Genomic DNA, 24,550 nt, shown 5'->3' on the forward strand with positions numbered 1-24,550 from the left:
GGCCACTAAACATCTTTGTTATGCCTTTGAATCTGATTTAAAGTCAAGTTGGAAGTAGGCACATTTAGCATGTAAAAACATGCTGTGTCCCCAGGAAAGCACAACACCCAGCTGGCAAAGATGCTGCCATGATTTTGGTCCCACCCACCATGGAGCTACGTCTACAACCAAAAATCCCTGTGTTTATTTGCCAACACGCTGCATTAAAAAATATTTATATATTAACACAGTGGCTCACACCTGCAATCCTGGCACTTTGGGAGGCCCAAGGCAGACAGATCACTTGAGGTCAGGAGTTTGAGACCACCCTGGCCAACATGGTAAAACTGTGTCTCTACTAAAAATACACAAAAAAAATTAGCCAGGTGTGGTGGGGGGGTGGGGGGTGCCTGTAATCCCAGCTATACGGCAGGCTGAGCCAGGAGAATCGCTTGAACCTGGAAGGCAGTGGTTGCAGTGAGCCGAGATCGTGCCACCGCCCTCCAGCCTGGGCAACAGAGTGAGACGCCATCTCTAAATTAATTAATTAATTAATTAATTTTATAAATCAACAGAGGAAGCGGACAAAGACCAAGTGCTCCCTCTGGCACAAAATGCTGCAGGTACAGTAGTAAAAAGTCATACCAGCCACAGGTGAGATGTGACTTTCTGAGGCAAGTGGATAATTTTTACTTGATGGTGAATCGTTAAAAGTGAACCAGATGATTAAACTTAATGGAACAGCCACATTAAACTGAAATTAGTGAAAACACGCCTCGGGCAGCCTACAACCTTTTATTTGTTGTTGTTTAACGTCTGTCTTTTACAGTGACCATGATGAATGACATCACAAAAGAAAAAATCCAATTAAAATCTAAGTGCTCAATAAACCCCTCATGTCTGGCTGTCACCACCACTTTCACAGGCACTGATGTCTTAGGTTTCCTTTTTTTCCCAAGAAAAGAACTGGCCCCAGGGGAGTTTGATGGCAGAGGAGGAGAGTGGGGAGAAAAAGCGGAGGCTTTGGGAGGCTTCTGCTCCGTGTACTCTGTCAGACCCAGAAAATGCACCTTGGAGGGAGGAAGCGGGAGGGTGTTAAATTGCTTTATTACCAGACAATGCGAAGAGAAGAGATGCATTTTCCCACTAGTTTTCAAATATTGATAAATCAGAATTGTGATCTGCAAAGCAATCCTTGCTCACACTCTTCTTTAACCTCTCCTCTGCCCTTTAACATTGTTTCAGGTGTTTGTTCTATAAGTCATCGAAATGGTCTCGCCTGACAGCTAAAAATAAGTTTCTGATTACTTTTACCTGAATAAATCTTGTGCCCAGATGTGGAATTCACCTACTAAGTGTGCAACAATTACATACTGAAACCGATGGAAGAACTGGTGGAGGAGAGTGTATAATCTAGTGGAATGTAGAATATGATAAATCACATGTAAAGATAGCAATTGTCCCCTACTGCCCAGTTAAAGAATACTGGCTTTTGATCACAGATTTTGCCTTAGAGATACCATGTGTCTGTAAAATTGGGTTTTCAAAGTCTTCAAAACAAAGTTCTCAAAGTCAAAATAGGAGAAAAAACAAGCTGATTATAAACTAAGAGTTAATAACAGTAGCACTGGCTTAAATTTGGGAGGCACTTTGTAATTTATAAGACCCATATTATGCTTTTATTGCATGTTTACATGGTGGTTAATGTACTATTTGCATGTGGTCTTCAATTAGATCTTCACAACAGCCTCGCCGTGTAGCTCTTATATCCTCATTTTGCAGATAAGAATCCTGGCTGAGGGAGGTTAATTGACTCTGCTGTGGTCTTACACTTGCTGAGTGAAAAAGAATGAACATGGCTCATGCCTAGGACCGTGCCCCCGACACTGTGCCAGGCTGCTGACCACAGCTGCCCTAGAGCAAGGATCCGCCAAGTGGTGACATTGGTTTCCTTACTCATGGGTTAATGAAATAGCTTTTTAAGAGCCTCTTCAGTCATTTGAATTTGACGATGGAGAGTTAAACTTTCCCCAGTGGCTCTTTGTGTGTTATGATGGTTTCAGCGTTTCCTTAGCATATCCCATCACTCAAATCATGGGATGCTCTTGTTTTACATTTCTGATTGCATTTATCTCACTTCTAAGCAATTTCCTCCCCATTCGAATTTATCTTCCAATATTTCTGCCAAATTGCTTTCAAGGCTACTAATTATATGAATAATATTCTCCTCCCTAAACACCACGATTAACTAGCTTTAGCTGTGTTACATTAAACACAGTTTCCCTACCTCTAAAAATGAGGAAGTTGCACCAAATAATCTATAAAGCCTCTTCTTGCGCTCCAGAGTTAATCTTCAGATTCTTTTCCCATGAGCTGTGTGATTTTGGAAACGCAGCACGTACCGGATTCTCGGTTTTCTTGACTCTACAGTGCTGGATTTTTAAATTAGTTCATGTTTCCCAAAGTATCTTTTTTGGAAAACTGGTATGGGGAATATCCATATAAGTTATACCCAAAAAGGATTCTTTCAACAAGAAAGGGTAAACTAGATTACACAGAATCGAATATAGTTTCAAACTGCAGACACTCAGAGCCTCTGACATGTTAACAGTGACTCTAAAAAAGAGACGGTATGTAAAGTATTTCTTCCCCTCAGCACTTCCTGGAAATGACATTCCACGGAATACACTTTTAGACTAGGTTAGATGATTTTTAAAGTCTCTTTTTGCCCTAAGAGTCTATTTTCAAATGTGTAATGCTTCTCCGAGCATTTTGTGCAGTATTAATCAACAGGAGAAAGACTTGGCGTAGCTGTTGTTGCTGTTGTTGTAGCATAGCCCGTACTCTGTTTAGGCAGAGTTGAAACAAGATAGAGAGTAGCAGCCTTCCCACTAAGACTAACTTCTCTATATACTGTGGATGCTTAAAACTCTGGGAGTTTATAAATAGTCTTCCTCAATAAAAAGCACTTTTTGAAAATTTGCAAATAGGGTTAAATTATCTGAAAACCTACAAACTGAATTTATATATATATATGTGTGTGTGTGTGTGTATGTATATGTATATGTGTGTATATATATGTCCTATAGACCTATAGTTAGGTCTAGGTACCATCCAAAGGTATCATCTAACCTTTTGCTGGGTGGGAAAAAGGGAATTTAGGAAACAATAGGAAATCAGCACTGTGGATATAATCTCTGGGAAAGGAAAAATGGATAAGAATCCTACTTATCCAAGTTAGGATTCTCATCTTCTCTTTCCATGGTATCCTTAGTATTCATTTAATTCTGCCTTTTACCCAAACCCATTTCACCGACAGTTAGTCATCAGAATCTCTGCTTGATTACCTTTAGGAGGAGGGAACTCACTACTCATAAGACTATTTCAATTTTAGGTTGGCTCAAATTATTACAAGGTCCTTTCCTATCTTATACTAAAGTCTAAATGTGAAATGTTACTGTTCCAAGTGACCTGTAAATTATCTAGTCAGGTGATTTTCAAGGTATTGCCCGTGGCAGCACTTAGGATATTTCTCAAATGCTTTGAGTTGAATTTCATAAATAAATAAATAAACATCACATCTTCCCAGAAAAAAATGATTATAATCTCCATCACTAAAGACTCAAGGAAGTTGCCAACCTTCCCTAAATTCACGAAGATAATAAATGTAAGGTAGAAATAGAATATACCCAAGTCTCTCTGATTCAAAAATCAAAGTCCTTTTCTCAACAGGATATTGCTTCTCTAATATGTTTGTGTACATGCAAGTGAGGACAAGAGTGTATTAGCAGAATGTGAAAGCTATAGTGAAAAATTGGAAAATCTTGAAGAGTTTCATTCCGGCCACCCTAATATGTCCTTGGCCACCTTGCTATTGCTCTTGCCTTTTGTTTTCCCTTCTTCAAAATAAAGATTACTAAATTTTCTCCCAAACTCTGTTCCAGGTCTGAAAAACTCTACGATTATAAAGAAACATGTGCATTAATGCATGGTATTTACCATTGAGAGGTTATGTAAATAGTAAAAACAAAACAAAACAAAAAATCCTGTACACCTTAGAAAGGATTGAATAAAAGTTAACATAGCATGCACCAAAAAGACAAAAACAGTTTAGAACCACATGCTTGACTTTTACTTTCTTTAATTTTTTTTTTTTCTACACTAGTTACATTCAGACCAGGATAGAGGAGATGGATCACTTAAATATATCCTTTCAGGAGATGGAGCAGGAGATCTCTTCATTATTAATGAAAACACAGGCGACATACAGGCCACCAAGAGGCTGGACAGGGAAGAAAAACCTGTTTACATCCTTCGAGCTCAAGCTATAAACAGAAGGACAGGGAGACCCGTGGAGCCAGAGTCTGAATTCATCATCAAGATCCATGACATCAACGACAATGAACCAATATTCACCAAGGAGGTTTACACAGCCACTGTCCCCGAAATGGCTGATGTCGGTGAGTGAGATGTGACTTCAACCAAAAACTGGCTCTCCCCTGGTGCATCCACCGAGTAAGGAATCCCGTGAGCTCAAAGTACTGAACTGCATGAATTTAGATGCTAACTTCTTCAATCCATGTGTGCATATGTTTCCTAATATTACTCTAGTCTCATTTTGTTATTATTTTTACAACCACATTTCCTCTAAAGAGGGTCTGAAAAGTGGCAGGGTGGGAGTGGGAGGTCGAAAGAGAGACCATCTCCTTTCTCTCCCACCCTGAATGCCCATTCTCTTTCTTGGGCTGAAAGACAGCAAACTTCTCCACTTCTCTTAGCCTACATGGGTGTTAGGGTCCAAGTAACAATCTCCCAAATAGAAAATAAAAACTTAAATTTACAATCCAGTCTAAAAAGTAGTGATAATTGGTTTAAGTAACTAGTAACTCTATATTTGGGAAGGAAATTCAGAGAACATTTTTTTAATCCATAAACAATAGGCACGTTATGTCTAGGGAGTGGATCCTTTGCTACATGGTGGAAATGAAAAGACTTTCATAACATACATAGAGTGAATTAATATTTTATACACAATTCTACTACTTGTTTCAAATGGTGGATTTAATTTGTTTAAATTGAGAGAAGTAAATAGGATTTAAATTAAGAAAAAGAATTCTACTGACATCACTCTTAGCCACATTGAAATACTTCATGGGAGACAGTGACAAATTTTAAACTACTTATATAAAGCGTTATTTTTATTTTCACTCTGTCAAATTCAAAAGGGCTGAAATTACATAATAACTTTATTATGATTCTGTCAGTTAGATATCAGAGACGTTGTAGTTCACAGATCCAAGACATAGAAAATAACCAATCCATGGAAATCATTGTAAAACATCTACATTTTTCTTATGAAGAAATTGCTTCTCTCATTATTTAAAGCCAGTTTGTTTTGTTACAAAAATTGCAAGCCTCACAAAGCAAAGAGGGAGATGATTGGATTTTTTTGCTTCTTCTTCTTCTTCTTCACTGGTTATAGCAGCAATAGAATGGCATTCTTTAAATTTGTTAGGAAAAGTTTCTCCTCTATGTGGTAAAAGGCAGAAGAATTCATGAAGAATAGTCTCTTCATCAGCACTACTCAGGGCAACTGTAGCCAGATATGCAGGTATTGCACTGCACAATTCTAGGGGGTGCCATTCACTTTTGAAGCCATTATAGAATTAAATTTGTATTACGAACATTTAGGGGTAGTTGACAGTAACATGTCTTGAGAAAAATAAAAAGGCTTTTTTCAGTTTGCACACAGACACAGTTATGTTGATATTCATGATCCTTAATTGATATCTCATTATTGTGATTATAGAAAGGCATCTTCAAGAAATTCCATAAAGGCAGTGGGACAACAGCATGGGAACAAAAATGGACTTTAGTATCAAACAGAACTGCATTTGAAACTATCTCCACTAAGAACCAGCAGTGTAGCCTTGGGCAAATTATTTGATTTCTCTGATCCTCCAGTTCTGTATCTTGAAAAAATAAATAATAAATGTCAACTCCTAAGGGCTATCATGAGGATTAGATGAGAAAACAGGTGCAGAGCCCCTAGTACAATATCTGGCAATGAATAGACATTTAAAATGTCCAGATATCATATTCTAAAAGCAATCAAATTTTGTGTTAATGTTAAATAAGAACTTGAGTGTTTGTTGACTTTTCACCTTAAAATCATAAGATGTTCTCAGATTCCCCACCTCCCTTGCCAAATTACAAGGGTGAGTGCTCTGTTTTGTGCATCAGCACTATACATTCAGGGCATCCAATCCTAACATACTACAATCTGTTTCTTCAATAAGGGAAATTGGCTAGATATTACAAAAGCAATGTAGAATTCCTAATATTCCCCGGATGTAACTTCCCTACCTCTTTCATGGAAAGGGGAACTCCAGCAGTATGCTTACTGGTTATCTGATACAAATAACAAAAAAATAGCCATTAAGTGATCTTAATTAGAGACTCTCATCCTTTCGAGAAGTCACAGAGTCCTTTGAGAATCATATAAAATCTATGGAATTTCTCCTCAGTGAAATAGACATGTAGGCATACACATAAAAATTTATGTGGAATTTCAGGAATACTTTGAAGATTATTAGGCAACTGTGGTCACTAAAATAAGAATGCTGATCTGAAATGTAATAGTGTTCTTTGTATATTTAATTATAATAACCTTTTGGAATTACAGATTCCAGATGTTTGTGCTCTGGTGTTCCAATTCATTGATTCTTTATGTAATCCATAACTACAATCTTTAAGGTTCAGGGCCTTTTAACTGTTTAGAATTGTCAGATTTATCATTTAGGATGCTTTTATTGGTAAGTAACTGGAAATCCAACTCAAACTAGTTTAAACAACAACAAATAAGTATTTATTGGTCACATTACTTAAGTCAAAAAGTAAAGTGGGCTTTGGACAGGATTTGATCTGAGTTCTAGCTGTTTTTCTGTAATTTTCTATTCTATCCAGCTTTGTCCTCAGGCTGGCATTTCTAAGATCACAAAATAGCTGCTGCAAATGTATATCAGCACATTACAGTCCAAGAAAAAGAGTATCTGTGACAGAATTTCCAGCAAAATCATGAGTGGCCCCTGATTGATCAATTCCTAAACTAATTCCTGTGGACAAAGGAAGCAAGATGCTGATTGACTTTGTCCAGGAGAACTCAAAAGAATCACTAAAGCAAGAGTCTAGTCAAACCCCGCCATTGGAGATGGGTTGGAATCAGTTCTACCCCAAGTCATGATCATTCCCATGCTTCTCTGTAACCTAATCCTTAACAATATTTCTAAATGTTGGTTGTATTTCTTTACAGTAAAGAAGCCAATCCTTTTTCACCCAGCATCCTACCAAAGTTTTCGACTTCCTCAGCATGATATTCCTGTACAAAATTAAGATTGTGCTGGTTTTGGTGTGTGTCAAAGATTGACACGAACTCTCGATGTGTTTTCAGTTTATGTTTCTGTCATTACAGGTACATTTGTTGTCCAAGTCACTGCAACAGATGCGGATGATCCAACATATGGGAACAGTGCTAAAGTTGTCTACAGTATTCTACAGGGACAGCCCTATTTTTCAGTTGAATCAGAAACAGGTTAGACTTTTTGATCTTCCTTTTTATAATTTGTAATTTTAATTGACATGCACAGCTGAGCTAGCATATTTTTTAATAAAAATAATCAGTGTGATTGGATTTTCTTACATACATCCACCAAACACTAATGATATATTTGTAAACATGACATCTGAATCCTTGTAATCAAAAAGTCTGGCAATGAATCTTTCACCCACCCTTTCTATGGAGTAGATTGAGAAAAATTATGTATTGCCTTAGTTTTCTTCCAGTTTGGGGCGAAGCTAAAAGGTCAACCCCTTTTTGATAGCTATTGGCCTGTTTACAGATACTCGGAATCTTCTTCTTCTAATTATTTAGTAGGATTGTGTCTCTCTATTCTGCTCTGAAACTAGATGTAGCCATGCGATTTATTTGGTTGAATAGATGTGATAATGATACAAGTCGCTTCTTAGTAAAATTTTCAAAGCTGGTACACGATCTGCCACATTCCTGTCCCTTGCCACAGTTATCATGGAAACCAATGTTGAGATGTAGTCTGTAGCCTGAATGTCTGAGTGGTATGGTGAACCAAGCTATCTGCTTACCTACTCAGAGCCTGAGCAAAAAATAATCTTTAGTTGTGTGAAGCCACTCAGATTTTGCATTGTTTGTTATCACATCATTGTCTAGCCCATCCTAACTGATGGAGTCCTAATCAAAGTGAAATGCCATCTGGAATCCTCTTTTCAACATCTCAGTTTTCTGTTTCCTGTATTTTCTCCACAAAGTAGCAACCTATCTTATAATGATCTGTTTTTAGCAGATATCATTTGTATTGTATAGTAAATTCTATGCGTATTTTTATTATAATGAGTCAATTTCCTTTTATACATTTTTTAAACATCCATTATTCTTGGTAGAAATCAAAACCTCCCTAGGTTCCCACATCCAGTTGGAAATCTCTGTGTTAAGTGGTGCAATGAACTTGGAAAGAATCCCAAGGAGAAAGAAAATATTGAGTTGAAAAACAATGAGGATGAAAAATTAGAATTATTCAGCTTAAAGGACAAAAGGCTAAGGTGATCTCCTGTATTTAAATAGAGAAGTACTATTATTTGGAGAACAGAAAGCAGCTGTACTTTCACTGAAGCCCGGACTATAGGAATAAAATTGATCTGTTGTCTGAAGTATTCTTGTTAAAAATTTTTAAAAAGATATTTTCGCTTCATTAGTTGTTAAGCACTAGAATGTGTTTCTGCAGAAGGTTATAAAGGCTTCTCCAGTGAAATTTGAAAGAAAGTTAATTTAAGCATAAACGTTACATAGAAACTGGGCAAACTTTTAGAAGTTCTTTAACTATTTTATAACGACCTAACAACAGAGATAAATTTAACCTAACTTAAAAATTTTGGTTGCCATTGGGGCCAGTTGAACTAAAGTTCACGGTCAGCTTTAGGAATTCTAAAAGGCTTAAAGACCTTGAACCTTAATTCCAAAATTCTCTAGAATCATACAAGATGATCATTATGAAAGAATTGATGTTCTATTTTCTAAAGACCATAGTTTTACAATTTAGAAAATCCTCAGAGCATTCATTATGGTAGGTGTATCTGAGGGGTAATTAGTTAATTCATAATGGGAAACTCAAGAGTCATTCAAGTATGTGACTTTCCTAACAATTTCCTCATAATTCACCTAAATGTCTTTTATCAAGCAGCTATTGTAGTACACCTTTATACCACAAGTCATTTTAGATTTTGCTGCGTCATCTTATAACACTTAATATTTATACATCCATAATGTAATTATAATATTGAGTGTCTTATAACCCTTAATAATCTAAGCTATTGCAGAATCTGACTTGTACTTATTTTTATTCTCCTTGTATTACAGTCTTCTTTTAACGTATCTATCTCCCCTGTGTGATTGTAATATCCTTCAGTATAAAGGCTGTATATACTTATTTTTATATCATGACATCGGCATAGCATTCTGCATATTGTGGGTGACAGTTTATGTTTGTTTGCATAAATAAATGATTCCATAAAGTATTCTTAATGCATCCCTTTGCACTCTTAAATTTCACATCCACAGGTATCATCAAGACAGCTTTGCTCAACATGGATCGAGAAAACAGGGAGCAGTACCAAGTGGTGATTCAAGCCAAGGATATGGGCGGCCAGATGGGAGGATTATCTGGGACCACCACCGTGAACATCACACTGACTGATGTCAACGACAACCCTCCCCGATTCCCCCAGAGTAGGAACATTTGATCGAATGAGTTTCTTCAATGTGCTTTTATAAAACTTGAACATTAAGAGTTTTTGTTTTCCATTGTCATCATTATTGTCAAAGTTAGTGGACTTAAGAAGAACTGGTACTTTTATTAAAAAATGAGTTGACAACATGGCAACGCTCAGGAAATGTGAACATTTATGTTCCTGTATTGGTAATTAGCTGAGTGATTTCTGCTGTTGTTGTAAAGGCAACATCATTGTTTCATTTCTCCTTATTAAGAAAACTACCACAGACATAAATCTGCTCATGCAGAACATATGTATACAAGCATGCTGCAATTTGTTAGGAAAAATTTGACTTTATGTTTTGTGAATTTAATCAGGCATGTAATCTCTTTTAAATCCTCACAAAGCTTTGTAAGGGGAGGATTTATCATTTTACTCTTTCTAAAAATACAACTGTGGAAGTAACTAGGTACTTAATCCATTTGTAATCATAAATCGTTTTCTACATTATGGTTAGTTGAGATACCGAAAGTCGTCTCCAAAATCATTAACTCTCGTGATTAGATAAGAAGGAAGAAGAAGGAAAACCAACATCCATGAATACCAACTTGGTATCAGAAGTATGCTAAAAATTCCCACAAAAAGCTACCCAAGAGGGAACTGGTTTTAACGTAACTTTTCTTCCAGGAACAAAATCCCTTTGGGACCATGATCTCCTACAAAAGCTATCTTAATTATTAAATAGAAAACCCACTCATTCTATCATGGCATTTTTAAAAAACCGAATCAGCTAATATGGGCTTCCTTTAGAATAGAGATATACATGAATCAACAGGAAGTCGTTGTATTTTCTTTATTTTTTCAAGTTTTTAATCAGAGTTAGCTAAATGCAAAAAGATCAGAGCTAATTAAAGAATATCTGATATAACAAGTTGAAGAAAGGTTCTGTGAGGCCTACCATTTCCTTTACACAGGCCTGAAACGAAAACTGTTAGGATCACCAACAGTTTGCCCAAAACCTCCTTTTTAACATGGAGATTCCCTGGGGAAGAATAACAAAAGGATTCCCCTGCACCCTGGTACCACAGGAATTTGTAACTCACTCTGCTCTGCTTAGATAGCCTGTGACTTGTTATTGAGCAATATGCCAAGGCAAGGGAGGGGAGAAGATAGAAAGGGGCAGGAGGCCCTAAAAATGGAAGTTGAAAACACTAGAGAAATACTTAACCTGGGGTGCACCAACTCATTCCTGTAATCCCAGAGCTTTGGGAGGCTGAGGGAGGAAGACTGCATGAGGCCAAGAGTTCAAGACCAGCCAAGGCAACATAGTGAGACCCTGTGTCTACAACAAGTAAAAATAAATTAGCCAGGCATGATGGTGTGCACCTGTAGTCCCAGCTACTCAGAAAGCTGAGGTGGGAGGATTGCTTGAGCCCAGAAGTTTGAGGCTGCAGTAAGCATGATCATGCCACTGCACTCCAGCCTGAGCAACAGGGGGAAACCCTGTCCGGAAAAAAAAAAAAAAAATGCTCTTTTTGAGTTGCATATTTGAGTTAACTTGCTTTATCATTTTACCAAGTATGAACTCATTACTTAGGGGATTACTATTATTGAATGCCTACATTTTAGTAGTGCCATAGACTGTTTAAATTCTTTTCAAATCATTTGTATGAATGGTTGACAAAATGTAATGGAAAAGGGTAGAATAAGCTTTGGTTTTACTATTTTATATTTTTGGTGCTAAGTACATCATAGTCTGGCCAATCTAAACTGTAATTCATATGTAGTCTCTCTAAACTAAGTTTGCAACAGGAGCATATTTAAAAAAAAAAAGTTTCTGTATAGGAAAAATGGATTTCAAAGTAGTAATACAAATATAAGTATGGGAGAAACCTATGCATAAAATAATAAAATTTAGGAGTCAAAAGAAAAAAATTAGGAGTTTTATCACTTAATGTATTTACCTATATCTCTAACTCTGCAGCTAGGTCCAGCTCCATGTATGAGTTAAAGAATATCTACTTGGATACAGCTTCCAACTTGCTATAATTTCTTTCCACCTCCAGCTATTATTAGCAATGGTAGAAAGAACTCTTTTAAAGAATACCTAGTAATTAACTTAAAGTCGCAGTTCAGATTAAATTCTTCTCTACTCTGTTAGATTAAGTTAACAAAGGGCTTTGAAGCCTTCTGTGCCTCCTGTAGCAGTTCAGCTGTTCTCACAATCACACTGTAAACTTTGGAGCCTGTTTACAGGACAAGAAAAGTGTTCTCCATTTGCAAGGAGACAGGTCATGAAATAGAAGAAACATTCTTAACAACCATGAAAGTAGACATAAGAAGAACAGGCCACCATTAGTTATTTTGAGGAAAGCACAAATCTACCTGATGGTAGTGTCTTAAAGAACTGTTAGAGAATAGGTTTTGTTTTTATGATAATAGACTGTGGTTAGTGTATGTTTGACTTATATCTGTCTGGTGATTAATAGGTACATACCAGTTTAAAACTCCTGAATCTTCTCCACCGGGTACACCAATTGGCAGAATCAAAGCCAGCGATGCTGACGTGGGAGAAAATGCTGAAATTGAGTACAGCATCACAGACGGTGAGGGGCTGGATATGTTTGATGTCATCACTGACCAGGAAACCCAGGAAGGGATTATAACTGTCAAAAAGGTAATGCCGCTTCTTAAACACCATACAAAGTGAACCCATTTACCTTTCTCCAGTTCCTAAGTTACCAGGGGCAATTATGTCTCACATAAACATTCCTTTAGATTTTTATTTGACTTATTATTTTCAGAAAAAATGCCAATTCTGGCCAGGCATGGTGGCTCCCGCCTGTCATCCCAGCACTTTCAGAGGCCGAGGCAGGAGGATCTCTTGAGTTCTGGAGTTTGAGACCAACATGGCAAAACCCATCTCTGTTAAAAATACAAAAATTAGCCAGGCGTGGTGGCAGGTGCCTGTAATCCCAGCTACTCTGGAGACTGAGGCAGGAGGATTGCTTGAGCCTAGGCAGCAGAGGTTGCAGTGAGATCACGCCACTGTACTCCAGCCTAGGTGACAGAGTGAGACTCTGTCGAAAGAAAGAAAGAAAGAAAGAAAGAAAGAAAAGAAAGAAAGAAAAAAAAAGAAAGAAAGAAAGAAAGAAAGAAAGAAAGAAAGAAAGAAAGAAAGAAAGAAAGAAAGAAAAGAAAAGGGAGGGAGGGAGGGAGGGAGGGAGGGAGGGAGGGAGGGAGGGAGGGAGGGAGGAAAGGAGGAAAGGAGAGGGAAGGAGGGAAGGAGGGAAGGAAAGGAAGAAAGGAAAGGAAGAAAGAAAGTCAATTCTAATGACAATGAGATCTCCTGGGTTGGCTTTCAGGAACCTAAAATGATATGCATTCATGTTAATTCTATACATCCAATGAATTTTTATTAGGAAGCTGCTAAGTAAATAAGTAATATAAACAAATGATATTCATAAAAATACATTAAGTAAATACTTTAAATGAACAGTAAATAAACAGTGCCAGACACTGCTCTAAGTGCTGGAGGTGCACTGGTACATACTACAAATGTTCTCTGCCCTCATGGTACTTCCAGTCTGGGTGAAAGAGACGAGGAGCCAAGTAAACAAACAAACAAATACATTACTACAAATTGTGATGCATGCTGTGAAGGAAAAGAGTACAGCAAGCAGTGATCAAGATGACTTGCATCACAGAAAGAGGATATATAAAGATCACAAGTTTAAATTAAATACCATAACAAATTTAAATTAAATACCATAAATTTCCTGTGACCTCTTTAGCTACTTTTTGGAACACAACAATAAATCTTTTCTGATTTCTATTTTTTTCCAAAGTACTGATTCATTATTTTATCCCCCAAATTGTCTAGCACCACAGAGTAGTATACAAAAATATGGCAAAAATTAAAAACCAATGAATGGTATGCTTCGAGACTAAAAATATTAATTTTGGTTAACTTTTTATGATTTCACTTTTATCATGTATGGTGTAATATTTTCTCTCTCCTTTAGCATACTATTACTTTTCTGGTAAATATAAGCATCGGTGGATGTAAATAACAGAGACTTTTTGCCTCCCAAACTTAGGATTACGTGTCTTAATATCTGAAAACACAATAAAACATGTTTAAGTGACACTCAGACTAATGTTTTAAACTGTAATATAATTAGGAAGCCCATTAGTGTGCATTAACCTTTTTAATTTTCTTGGTGCCTTATCAGATTCGAACTGAAATTTTGCCTAGACGACTAAATCACATTCACTAACATCTTGATTAATTGTGTTTCTAGTGAGCCTTGTCATATTATCATCAAAAACTAAAAGTCAGCAATAAGCATTTGGGTTCACCATGTCTCCAAAAGCAGAGCTACTTTTCCTAAAGACCCTTGACAACAATGATCATTATTTTCTTTGGCAAATAATTAGCCCAATGCCCTTTTCAGGATACCATATTGACAACAATGATCTTTTCTTTCTTTGGCAAATAATTAGCCCAATGCTCTTTTCAGGATACCATTTGGAATATTTCATTACCTCATGCAAAAAAAAACACAAAACTTTAATCTATGTTTTTTTGAATGACGACGAGGGATTCACAATGCAAACTTGTGGCTCTCAATTCTGGCTGCACCATAGAATCACTGGGGGAAGTGTTTAATCATGTCGATTTTAATCTGCATGCCCCGATATGTTGGTTTAATGGTCCAGGGTGGGGCCAAGACATTGGCCAGTTTTAAACACTCACTGGTGTAATTAAAGCCAGATATGGCCTGCACAGTGGCTCACGCTTGCAATCCCAGCACTTTGGGAGACCGAGGCAGGTGGATCATGAGGTCAAGAGATTAAGACCATCCTGGTCAACATGATGAAACCCCGTTTCTACTAAAAATACAAAAATTAACTGGGCCTGGTGGCATGTGCCTATAGTCCCAGCTACTTGGGAGGCTGAGGAAAATCGCTTGAATCTGGAGGCCTCGTTGCAGTGAGCTGAGATCGCGCCACTGCACTCCAGCCTGGCGACAGAGCAAGACTCTGTCTCAAAAAAAAAAAAAAAAAAGCCAGATGTGAGAACATCTGACATGGAATAACACACTGTGTATTTGCCAACTTGCCCCTGATGGCCCCCTCTAGTAAAATGCGAGTATATTTTAAGTGGGGACAGAGTGGGCTCTACCAGACTCCTGCTTCCAAGTGCCCTTCCTGCCTGGTATGATGCCTTGTACCTCAGGACCCACTTTTAAGTCAACAGCAGGCACAGTCTCAGCCCATACACTTTTCAGGGCTGTGTGGCATCTGAACTCCTTCACAAACTTTATGATCATTTCCTGCCTAACAGCCTAGATGTAAGAAAAAAAATTACATCTTATCTTTTCTCCCTGTGCCCAATATCACACTAATGTGTTTCCCTAAGCAATATGATTCCATTCATTTATCAGTGATTTACACCAAAAATGTTTCATGTCTTGGCTTTCTGTGTCTTGGCTGCTTTAAATATGTCACTTCTTCCCCCACCCCCCACCCCCCACCCCAAGCTCTTGGACTTTGAAAAGAAGAAAGTGTATACCCTTAAAGTGGAAGCCTCCAATCCTCATGTTGAGCCACGATTTCTCTACTTGGGGCCTTTCAAAGATTCAGCCACAGTTAGAATTGTGGTGGAGGATGTAGATGAGCCTCCTGTCTTCAGCAAGCTGGCCTACATCCTACAAATAAGAGAAGATGCTCAGATAAACACCACAATAGGCTCCGTCACAGCCCAAGATCCAGACGCTGCCAGGAATCCTGTCAAGTAAGCACGCTTCTGCGATGTGTCTGTTTCATAAGCTTCAGTCAATTTATATTCAAATATCTGCCTGCACTTTAGAAAAGATGAATCCCTTTTGTTCCAATTAGACAATTATGTTTTCCTGAAAAAACTATTCTAAACAGCACCTTTAACTCTCTTTGCTCACTGCATAAATATTATTTTGGCAGAAATACAGTAGTCCCTTGTTATCCCTGGGGGATTGGTGCCAGGACCACCCCCATATTAAAATTCACAAATCCGGAAGTTCCTTATATAAAATGACACAGATTTGCAAACAACCGAAGCTCATCCTTCCCTATGCTTTAAGTCATTTCTAGATTACTTATAGTACCAATTCAATGTAAATATTATGTAAATAGTTGTTATCTTGATGTTTTTATTTGTACTATTTTTTATTGTTTGCTTTTTGTTTTTTCCAAACATTTTTGATTTCCAGTTGGTTGAATCCACAGTTGCAGAACCTGTGGATACACGGAGCTAACTGTATAAACCTTAAAAGAACACAAATTTGGGAAGGAAAGCAAGCTATAGGGAGTTTACTGCTTAAATAGAAGTAGTATAAGGTGATGTGGCTGAATAACCTGGGATTATTTTTCAAGGTTTGAGATTTTTTTAAGTTTAAGATTTGTCAAAGAGTAGCAAAGAAAAAGTATGATTTTTAACAAATCAAGCACTGGGATTGAGAGCCTGTTTTTCAAGTGTTTTTCAAGTGTTTTTCAAGTGTAACACCTAAAAGACAGAATTATCCTCCATTCAGATGCATTTTCCTTTTGTAGATGTAGATAAAAACAACAATTGTTTCATGATATACGTCCGTGAAATCCTAGGGAAATTAATACAACAGAGTCCAAATGTATGCTATGTAAACTAGTTCTGTTTTCCCTATGCTTTCCTTACACCTTAGTTGTAAATCATGTTACAATAAGGCCTTATTGCTCTTTGGGACCACCGATGCTTCAGTATTCTCGGATCTTAACAGAAAAATGCTGGAGTCAACCAACCTCCAGCCTTCAGCCAGTAGCTTAGTTGACTAAATGAGAAAAGTACTAGCTGGGCGCGGCGGCTCACACCTGTAATCCCAGCACTTCGGGAGGCAAAGGTGGGCAGATCACTTGAGGTCAGGAGTTCAAGAAAAGTGCTAGACCAGAATAGCATTGTGTCAATTATTACCCATAAACAAAGTAAGCAGATTGAAAAACTAGAGAAACTCTCGCCAGTGAGTTCACAAATAGATTCTGGTCAAGGTGCCAGCCAAGTGCCAGGTACTCTAGGCACTAGGGAATACAGCCCTGATCCCATGAAGCTTACATTCTAATTGGGGCAAGCAGAAATAGACAAACAATAAATATGTAATACGTCAGGCAAAAGTAAATTTTAAGCAGGAAAATAAGGCAGAATAAGGAAATAAAGAACACCTGGAGTACTATTTTAGATAATGGGGTCAGGTTTGGCATTCTTGGTAGGGGACCATTTAGTAAAGATTTGAATGAAATTAAAGGGCGAACCATGTTGATGCTGAGGGGAAAACATTCTAAGAAGAAATTAAAGGGCGAACTATGTTGATGCTGGGGGGAGAACATTCAAGAAGAGAGAAAAGCAAGGGTAAGTCTGATACCAGAGCTTGCTTGACAGTTGAAAGAGCAGTGAGGAGGCCTCCGCAGCTGGAAGAGAGTGAGTGAGGGAGGGGAGGTCAGATATGAGGCCTCAAAGAGGTTTGATAGCTGATGAGGAGTGTGGCAGGTCCTGTAGGGCTTTGTAGTTCATGGTAAAGACTGGATTTTGTTCTGATTGAGATGAGAAGCCACTGGAAACCTTTGAGTATAAGAGTTAACTAATCTAAAACTCCATTTTAAAAGGGTAACACTAGCTGCTACATGAAGAATATTATTGCAGATAAAAGAATTTGGGGCTCTAAGGCAGCAGTCATTTTCCAACTTTTCCCAGTTGAGCCCTTTGTTCAAATAAAACCTTATGACAAGCCCTACATCTCAAACACAAAAATTCCTGGCTTACTTTCAGGGAATAATTTTAAATCACTGGGCACATAAACTCTTGTTTTATCATCCTACTGGAATATCTATAAGACACTTTGAATTGGGCTATGGTCAACCATGTGAGCTCCATGGATCAAGTGTTTCTCCACATACATTTAATATTGTTAATAAGGAAAATGAATGTGGGTTTCACTAATATAGCTTTCACTAATATAGTTTTCACTAATGCATGTGTAAGTATTTTCACAACTACTCTCTTAGAGTTTATTTTAACTGCATAAGGAAAAAAATCTTAGCAAGTAAGTATCAAATTCAATTTGAAAGTGTTAATGCTAGAAGTTTACAAATATGAGCTTTGGTTATCTCCTTGATAGATCAACATTTTTTTAATTAAAAGCGAGAATGTTCTGTGAATTCAGGCAATATTTCCATATCTATATTACTTTTTATACCAAATACCATTTTTACCCACTGCATTATTTTCTGTTTTATGAAAGAAAGTAGTTAGCTTGTCAGATTATGTTGGCTGTCAGCTAATTTTTAAGCTTTTTGCTGCCAGCCTTTCCTTGGTACATATGGATTTGATACATATACATTTGAGACTAGAAATACTTATAGATATATTGGTATATAAATGGTATTCCAGTGTCCTTTTATAGGATAAAATTCATTCTTATATTAGAAAAATACATTCATACATAATTTTTGATTATTCAAAACATAAATGTTGAACAACTAAGTGCTAGACAATATGGTAGGTGCAAAATTAACACTAGAGAATTCTTCCTCAGAGCACTAATTTATCATTATGCAGGTACAAATCTTTAATTCTTTAATCACGTAAAATTATTTTCTTCTAATAACTTCATCTCAAATTCCCTTTGGTTTCTGTGAAATAATCTTATAATATGTCACTATACATACAAATTATGAAAAATTTATGCAAACATACATCCTTTCCAGGAAGAACCACAAATCTTCCTGACTTGAGGATATATTAGAAGACAAATTATTTAATCACAGAATACAATTAAGTCCTAGAAAAAAAAAAAAAAAAAGAGCTACCTAACAGAAGGAACTGCTATAATCACGATGGGATTGATTATCTTGTTTCTTATCAGTGATAATTATAAGTAATGTGATTGGACAATAAATATCTTTGATATAAATTTAAATTACCTTGGAAGGAAAAAACAACAAACAAGCAAGGCTTGTGTACAAACATCTTTCCCAAATGATGTGGGCATTTTAGATTTTCTATTAATTTTTAAATGTCCCAACACAAAGAAAAAATACAATTTTGGTATTTCCTAAATAGTTACTTTCTCTTTCAAATTGAAAGCTGCCTTCAACTAAAAATTCTCGCCTCTTACCCTTTATGTCAAGGCTTGATAGGAAAATATAATGACTTGTAAAATTTAAAACTATAGCAGGGGGAAAAGAAGAAAACAAGATTATTGCTGTATGTAATTGTAACAGCTTACAGAAGCAGCACATCTTAAGCTTAGCATTTTCCATGAGAAAAAAATATGTATATAGATAATTATAAAATTTCTTACAAAGTCTATGAATATTGAGGTTTCCTTTTTGTAATTAACTATGTGCTATAAATATCTGTCATTCTCAAATTTAAAATAAGACGTGATCAAGTAAGTACAATACTGTTGCCTAAATTCTTAATAAATATTGATTCATGACATAAATGGCAAAACAATAGCTGTTTCATTTGTTTCAACCCTTTTGATAATAAAAACATAAGTTTATATCCATTGAAACTGAAATTCCAATTCAACTTAATATTACACCCATTGTGAACTTCATTAATTCTCTTTAAAATCAGGTTTAAATGGCCTACAATAATTGAATATCTATTTCATTTAGACACTCACTAGATAATAAAAATAAATTTTATGAAGATAAAATATATTGTTCATTATAATTCACTACTTGTGTTTTAAACCAAAATAACATATTCAAGTAGAATATTGGATGCAGTATACTATGGCAAATTAGTAACAAGGGTTTATTTTTCTTAGAGCACTCATAATGATTCCACATATGTCTGCCTCACTAGGTCATTTACTTAAATTGAATTTCTTAGGCAATGTTTTTAAACCTCATAAAGTTTTAAAAATCCAGCTGAAATGGGCAATTTTTTTTCTAATGGCCTTAACAGATCAACTTTCTTCAGTTTTCTCTGTAATACCCCACCCCCACCCTGCTCATAAACATAGTGTATTAGTCCATTTTTACACTGCTATAAAGAACTACCTGAAACTTGGTAATTTATGAAAAGGTTTAATTGACTCCCATTTCCACAGGCTGTACAGGAAGCATGGCCAAGAGGCCTCAGGAAACTTACAATCATAGCAGAAGAAGAAGAGGGAAAGGAAGGGGAAAGTGCCACACACTTTTGAACCATCAGATCTCATGAGAACTCACTCACTATCACAAGAACAGCAAGGGGGAAGTCTGCCCCATGATTCAGTCACCTCCCACCAAGTCCCTCCTCCAACACATGGGGATTACAATTTGAGATCAGATTTGGGTGAGAACACAGAGTCAAATCATATCATTCTTCCCCTGGCCCCTCCCAAATCTCATGTCCTTTTCACATTTCAAAACCAATCATGCATTCCCAACAGTCCCCCAAAGTCTTAACTCATCCCAGCATTAACTCAAAAGTCCAAGTCCAAAGTCTCCTCTGAGACAAGACAGATCCTTTCAGCCTATGAGCCTGTAAAATAAAAAACAAGTTAGTTACTTCCATACAATGGGGTTACAGTTATTAGGTAAATGTTCCCACTCAAAAAGGGAGACATCGGCCAAAACCAAGGGGCTACAGGCCCCATGCAAGACTGAAATCCAGCAGGGCCGTCGTTAAATCCTAAGGCTCCAAAATAATCTCCTTTGACTCCATGTCTCACCTCTAGGGCACACTGATAAAGGGGTGTGCTCCCATGGCCTTGGGCAGCTCCATTCCTGTGGCTCTGCAAGATACAGCCCCCAAGGCTGCTTTCATGGGCTGGCATTGAGTGCCTGCAGCTTTCCCAGGCTCATGGTGCAAGCTTTTGGTGGCTCTACCATTCTGGGGTCTGGAAGAGAGTGGCCCCCTTCTCACAGCTCCACTAAGCAGTGCCCCAGTGAGGATTCTGTTTGGGGGCTCCAACCCCTCATTTTCCCTCCACACTGCTCCAGTAGAGAGGTTCTCCATGAGGTCTCCACCACTGCAGCAGACTTCTGCCTGGACATCCAGGCATTTCCATAAATCCTCTGAAATCTAGGTGGAGGTTCCCAAACCTCAACTTCTTGCTTTCTGCACACCTTCAGGGCCAACACCATGAAGATGCCACCAAGGCTTGGGGCTTGCACCCTCTGAAGCCACAACCTGAGCTGGACCTTGGCCCCTTTTAGCCACAGCTGGGGCTGAAGTGGCTGGAACACAGGATGCCATGTCCCAAGGCTGCACAGAGCAGCTAGGCCCTAAGCCTTGCCCATGAAACCATTTTTTTTCCTCCTATGCCTCTGGGCCTGTGAGGGAAGGGGCTGCGATCAAGGTCCCCGAAATGCCCTGGAGACATTTCCCCCTTGTCCTGGCTATTAACATTCGGCTCCTCTTTAGTTATGGAAATTTCTGCAGCAGGCTTGAATTCCTCCCCAGAAAATGGATCTTTCTTTTCTACCACATGGTCACCGTTTTAAATATAAGTTCCAGTTTCACGTCATCTCTTTGTTCACACATGAGCATACACTTTAAGAAACAGCCAGATCAATTCTTGAAAGCTTTGCTGCTTAGAAACTTCTGCCAAATACCCTAAATCATCCCTCTTGAGTTCAAAGTTCCACAGATCTCTAGGGCAGATGCAAAACACCTCCAGTCTCCTTGCTAAAGCAAAGCAAGAGTGACCTTTAATCCAGTTCCCAATAAGTTCCTCATGTCCATCTAAGACCTCCTCAGCCTGGACTTCATTGCCCATATTATTGTCAGCATTTTGGTCAAAACCTTTCAACAAGTCTCTAGGAAGTTCCAAACTTTCCTACATCTTTCTTTCTTCTTCTGAGCCCTCCAATCTGTTTCAACCTCTGCATGTTACCCAGTTCCAAAGTTGCTTCCATATTTTCAGCTATCTTTATAGCAGTCCCCCACTTTCCTGGTAGCAATGTTCTGTATTAGTTCATTCTCACACTGCTATAAAGAACTACCTGAGCCTGGGTAATTTATGAAGAAAAGAGGTTTAATTGATTCACAGTTCTACAGGCTGTACGGGAAGCATGGCTAGGAGGCCACAGCAAACCTGTAATCATAGCGAAAGGTAAGGGGAAGCACTACACTTTTAAACCATCAGCTCTCATGAGAATTCACTCACTATCACAAGATCAGCAAGGGAGAAGTCTGCCCCCATGATACAATCACCTCCCATCAGGCCCCTCCTTTGACACATGGGGATTACAATTCAAGATTAGATTTGGGTGGGGACACAGAGCCAAACCATATCACATAGCTATTCTAAAAACTAGTAATACATTTATAAATAAGACAACATTTCTCAAAATCCACTAGTCTTCCACCAGTATTAGGGTTGGAATGTTTGGTTTCCAAATGCTTCTCTTGGTTTTCCTTGAATGTATTCAAACTCTCCTTCTTAAATTTTTATCAAGTTCCTTGTCTGTTCCAGGCACCACTGTGTGTCTCTGGTCTCCCACTGATTTAAGTGATGTAAATGATTCTGTCTTTAGTGCTTTTCTTCCTCCACTGGACATTGTTTTCTTGGACAGCTGAATAGGAAATCTGGAATCAGTCCAGATCTTGATCTTGAGCTTCAGACTAAATATCTCTTCCCGTACTTTTCTCAGGCACCTTAGCCTCAGCATAGCAAAAATGGAACTTACCCATCTTCCCCGAATCCTGTTTTTCACTCCTTTTTTCTCTGTTTGTGGCAGCACTGTCCAAGCATTCTCCTCAATTCAACCAGTGATCTTTATTATCCATAATTTAGATTGTGGCACTCACCTGCTTAAAACCCTTTGTAGCTAGGCATGGTGGTTCATGACTGTTATCCCAGCACTTTGGGAGACCGAGTTAGGTGGATCACTTGAGCTCAGGAGTTCAAGACCAGCCCGTGCAAAATGGCCAAATCCTGTCTCTACAAAAAATACAAAAAATTAGGGCATGGTAACACACACCTGTGGTCCTAGCTACCCGGGAGGCTAAGGTGGGAGTATGGCTCAAGCCTGGGAGGTCGAGATTGCAGTGAACCAAGATCATGCCACTGCACTCCAGCCTTGGTGACAGAGTGAGAGAATGAGACCACATTTCAAAACAAACAAACAAAAAACCCTTGGGTAGATTCGCATTGCATTTAGAATAAATTCCACCTTCTTACCACAGCCTTCTGCAGTCTAGACTCTGGCTCTCTCCCTAGTCTCATCTCCTATCTCCCTCTTCTGCCTCACTAACCTTGGCCACACTAGCTGTCTTTTGCTTATTTCAACAGATGATTTTTTAAATTAAATGGAAAGTAGAAAAATAACCAACACCCTACATATGCATACAAACACACACACACATATTAAAGTTCTCAGGTTGTAAAAACTTGAGTTAAAAATGAAACACTATATAAACTTGATCCAAATTTATACATATTAGAAAAGAAAATGTAATGGTGATCCTCAAAGTCATGCAACTTGTCTAGTGAGTTTACTATTAAGACCTCCATTGTGAAGAACTAATTTCTCAAAATATTTTACTTAATGTCAAGTTGTAGATATTCAAATATGCACTAGAGATGGAAAAAAATTCATGCCACAGATACTCTGGGACATGTTGTGTACCAGATGTGTTATGATGTTCTATGATGTGACAATAGGAAATAGAAAGAAAAGCCTTTCTTAATTCCACTCTGCATTTTCAGGTACTCTGTAGATCGACACACAGATATGGACAGAATATTCAACATTGATTCTGGAAATGGTTCAATTTTTACATCGAAACTTCTTGACCGAGAAACACTGCTATGGCACAACATTACAGTGATAGCAACAGAAATCAGTAAGTCCTACCTAATACCACTGCTGTCCCCCATTAATAGACTGAGTGTCCCAGCAAGGGCTGGCAGAGCATAGCTTGTCACCATGTATTGACAATCCCACTTGATATATATTGAGGGAAAGAGCCCTGGAGTGATTTGCAGTAATGCTTCTTCTATATATGCATTGGCTTATACATAAATGGAGAGGCAACCCTGAAAGTTCTATGGTTTGGAAACAATAAAATGGCAATGTATCTCACAAATGAGATTGAATTGGTACTGGGTGGATTTAATTCCAAAAAGCTTATAAATTAGAACATTACATAAACAGCTGAAAAAAACAGACTCTCAATTAGACATTGCGTGTGGGGGCAAAAGATGAGAGTGGTCAAGTATATTGTAAAATGTGGGCATTGTTTAGAAATTTTTTAGATATCAATTCTCTAGCTTACTATAGAATTTCTATTTCGAAGTCTTTACAGAATTAAGAGATATAAATTATCACTGTTCCATGGTATACCAAAGTGACTAATACAAACCACCAAGTAATCAATAAAATGATTAGAATGAATTTTATGGTAGCCCCCATGAAATTGAAGGCAAAGAACAATAGTGCCAAAAGAATGCTTTAAATAAAATGATTACACACAATGAAAACTAATGTAGTTGGTCAATACAATGTACGGGCTGAAGAATATAAGTGAAAACCATCTTTAAAATAGAATTTCAATGTTTAAAACTAGGCTTCTAGGCCGGGCACGGTGGCTCATGCCTGTAATCCCAGCACTTTGGGAGGCCGAGGGGGGCAGATCATGAGGTCAGGAGATCAAGACCATCCTGGCTAACGCGGTGAAACCCCGTCTCTGCTAAAAATACAAAAAAATTAGCTGGACGTGGTGGCGGGTGCCCGTAGTCCTAGCTACTTGGGAGGC

At 37.8% G+C, this 24,550-nt stretch overlaps 1 protein-coding gene across 3 annotated transcripts in view; it reads left to right on the forward strand.

Moving 5' to 3' along the window:
* Positions 1–24,550, forward strand: part of CDH6 (cadherin 6) — a 140,491-nt gene that overhangs the window by 101,308 nt on the left and 14,633 nt on the right. For all 3 annotated transcript variants that reach the window (XM_050793819.1, XM_050793821.1, XM_050793820.1), the window contains exons 3-8: positions 4,145–4,439; positions 7,451–7,570; positions 9,626–9,793; positions 12,267–12,454; positions 15,324–15,577; positions 23,502–23,638. In XM_050793819.1, the coding sequence (XP_050649776.1) occupies positions 4,145–4,439; positions 7,451–7,570; positions 9,626–9,793; positions 12,267–12,454; positions 15,324–15,577; positions 23,502–23,638 (1,162 nt within the window). The remainder of the gene's footprint in view (positions 1–4,144; positions 4,440–7,450; positions 7,571–9,625; positions 9,794–12,266; positions 12,455–15,323; positions 15,578–23,501; positions 23,639–24,550) is intronic.

Source organism: Macaca thibetana, chromosome 6, assembly GCF_024542745.1.
Source record: "Macaca thibetana thibetana isolate TM-01 chromosome 6, ASM2454274v1, whole genome shotgun sequence".
NCBI lineage: Eukaryota > Metazoa > Chordata > Mammalia > Primates > Cercopithecidae > Macaca > Macaca thibetana.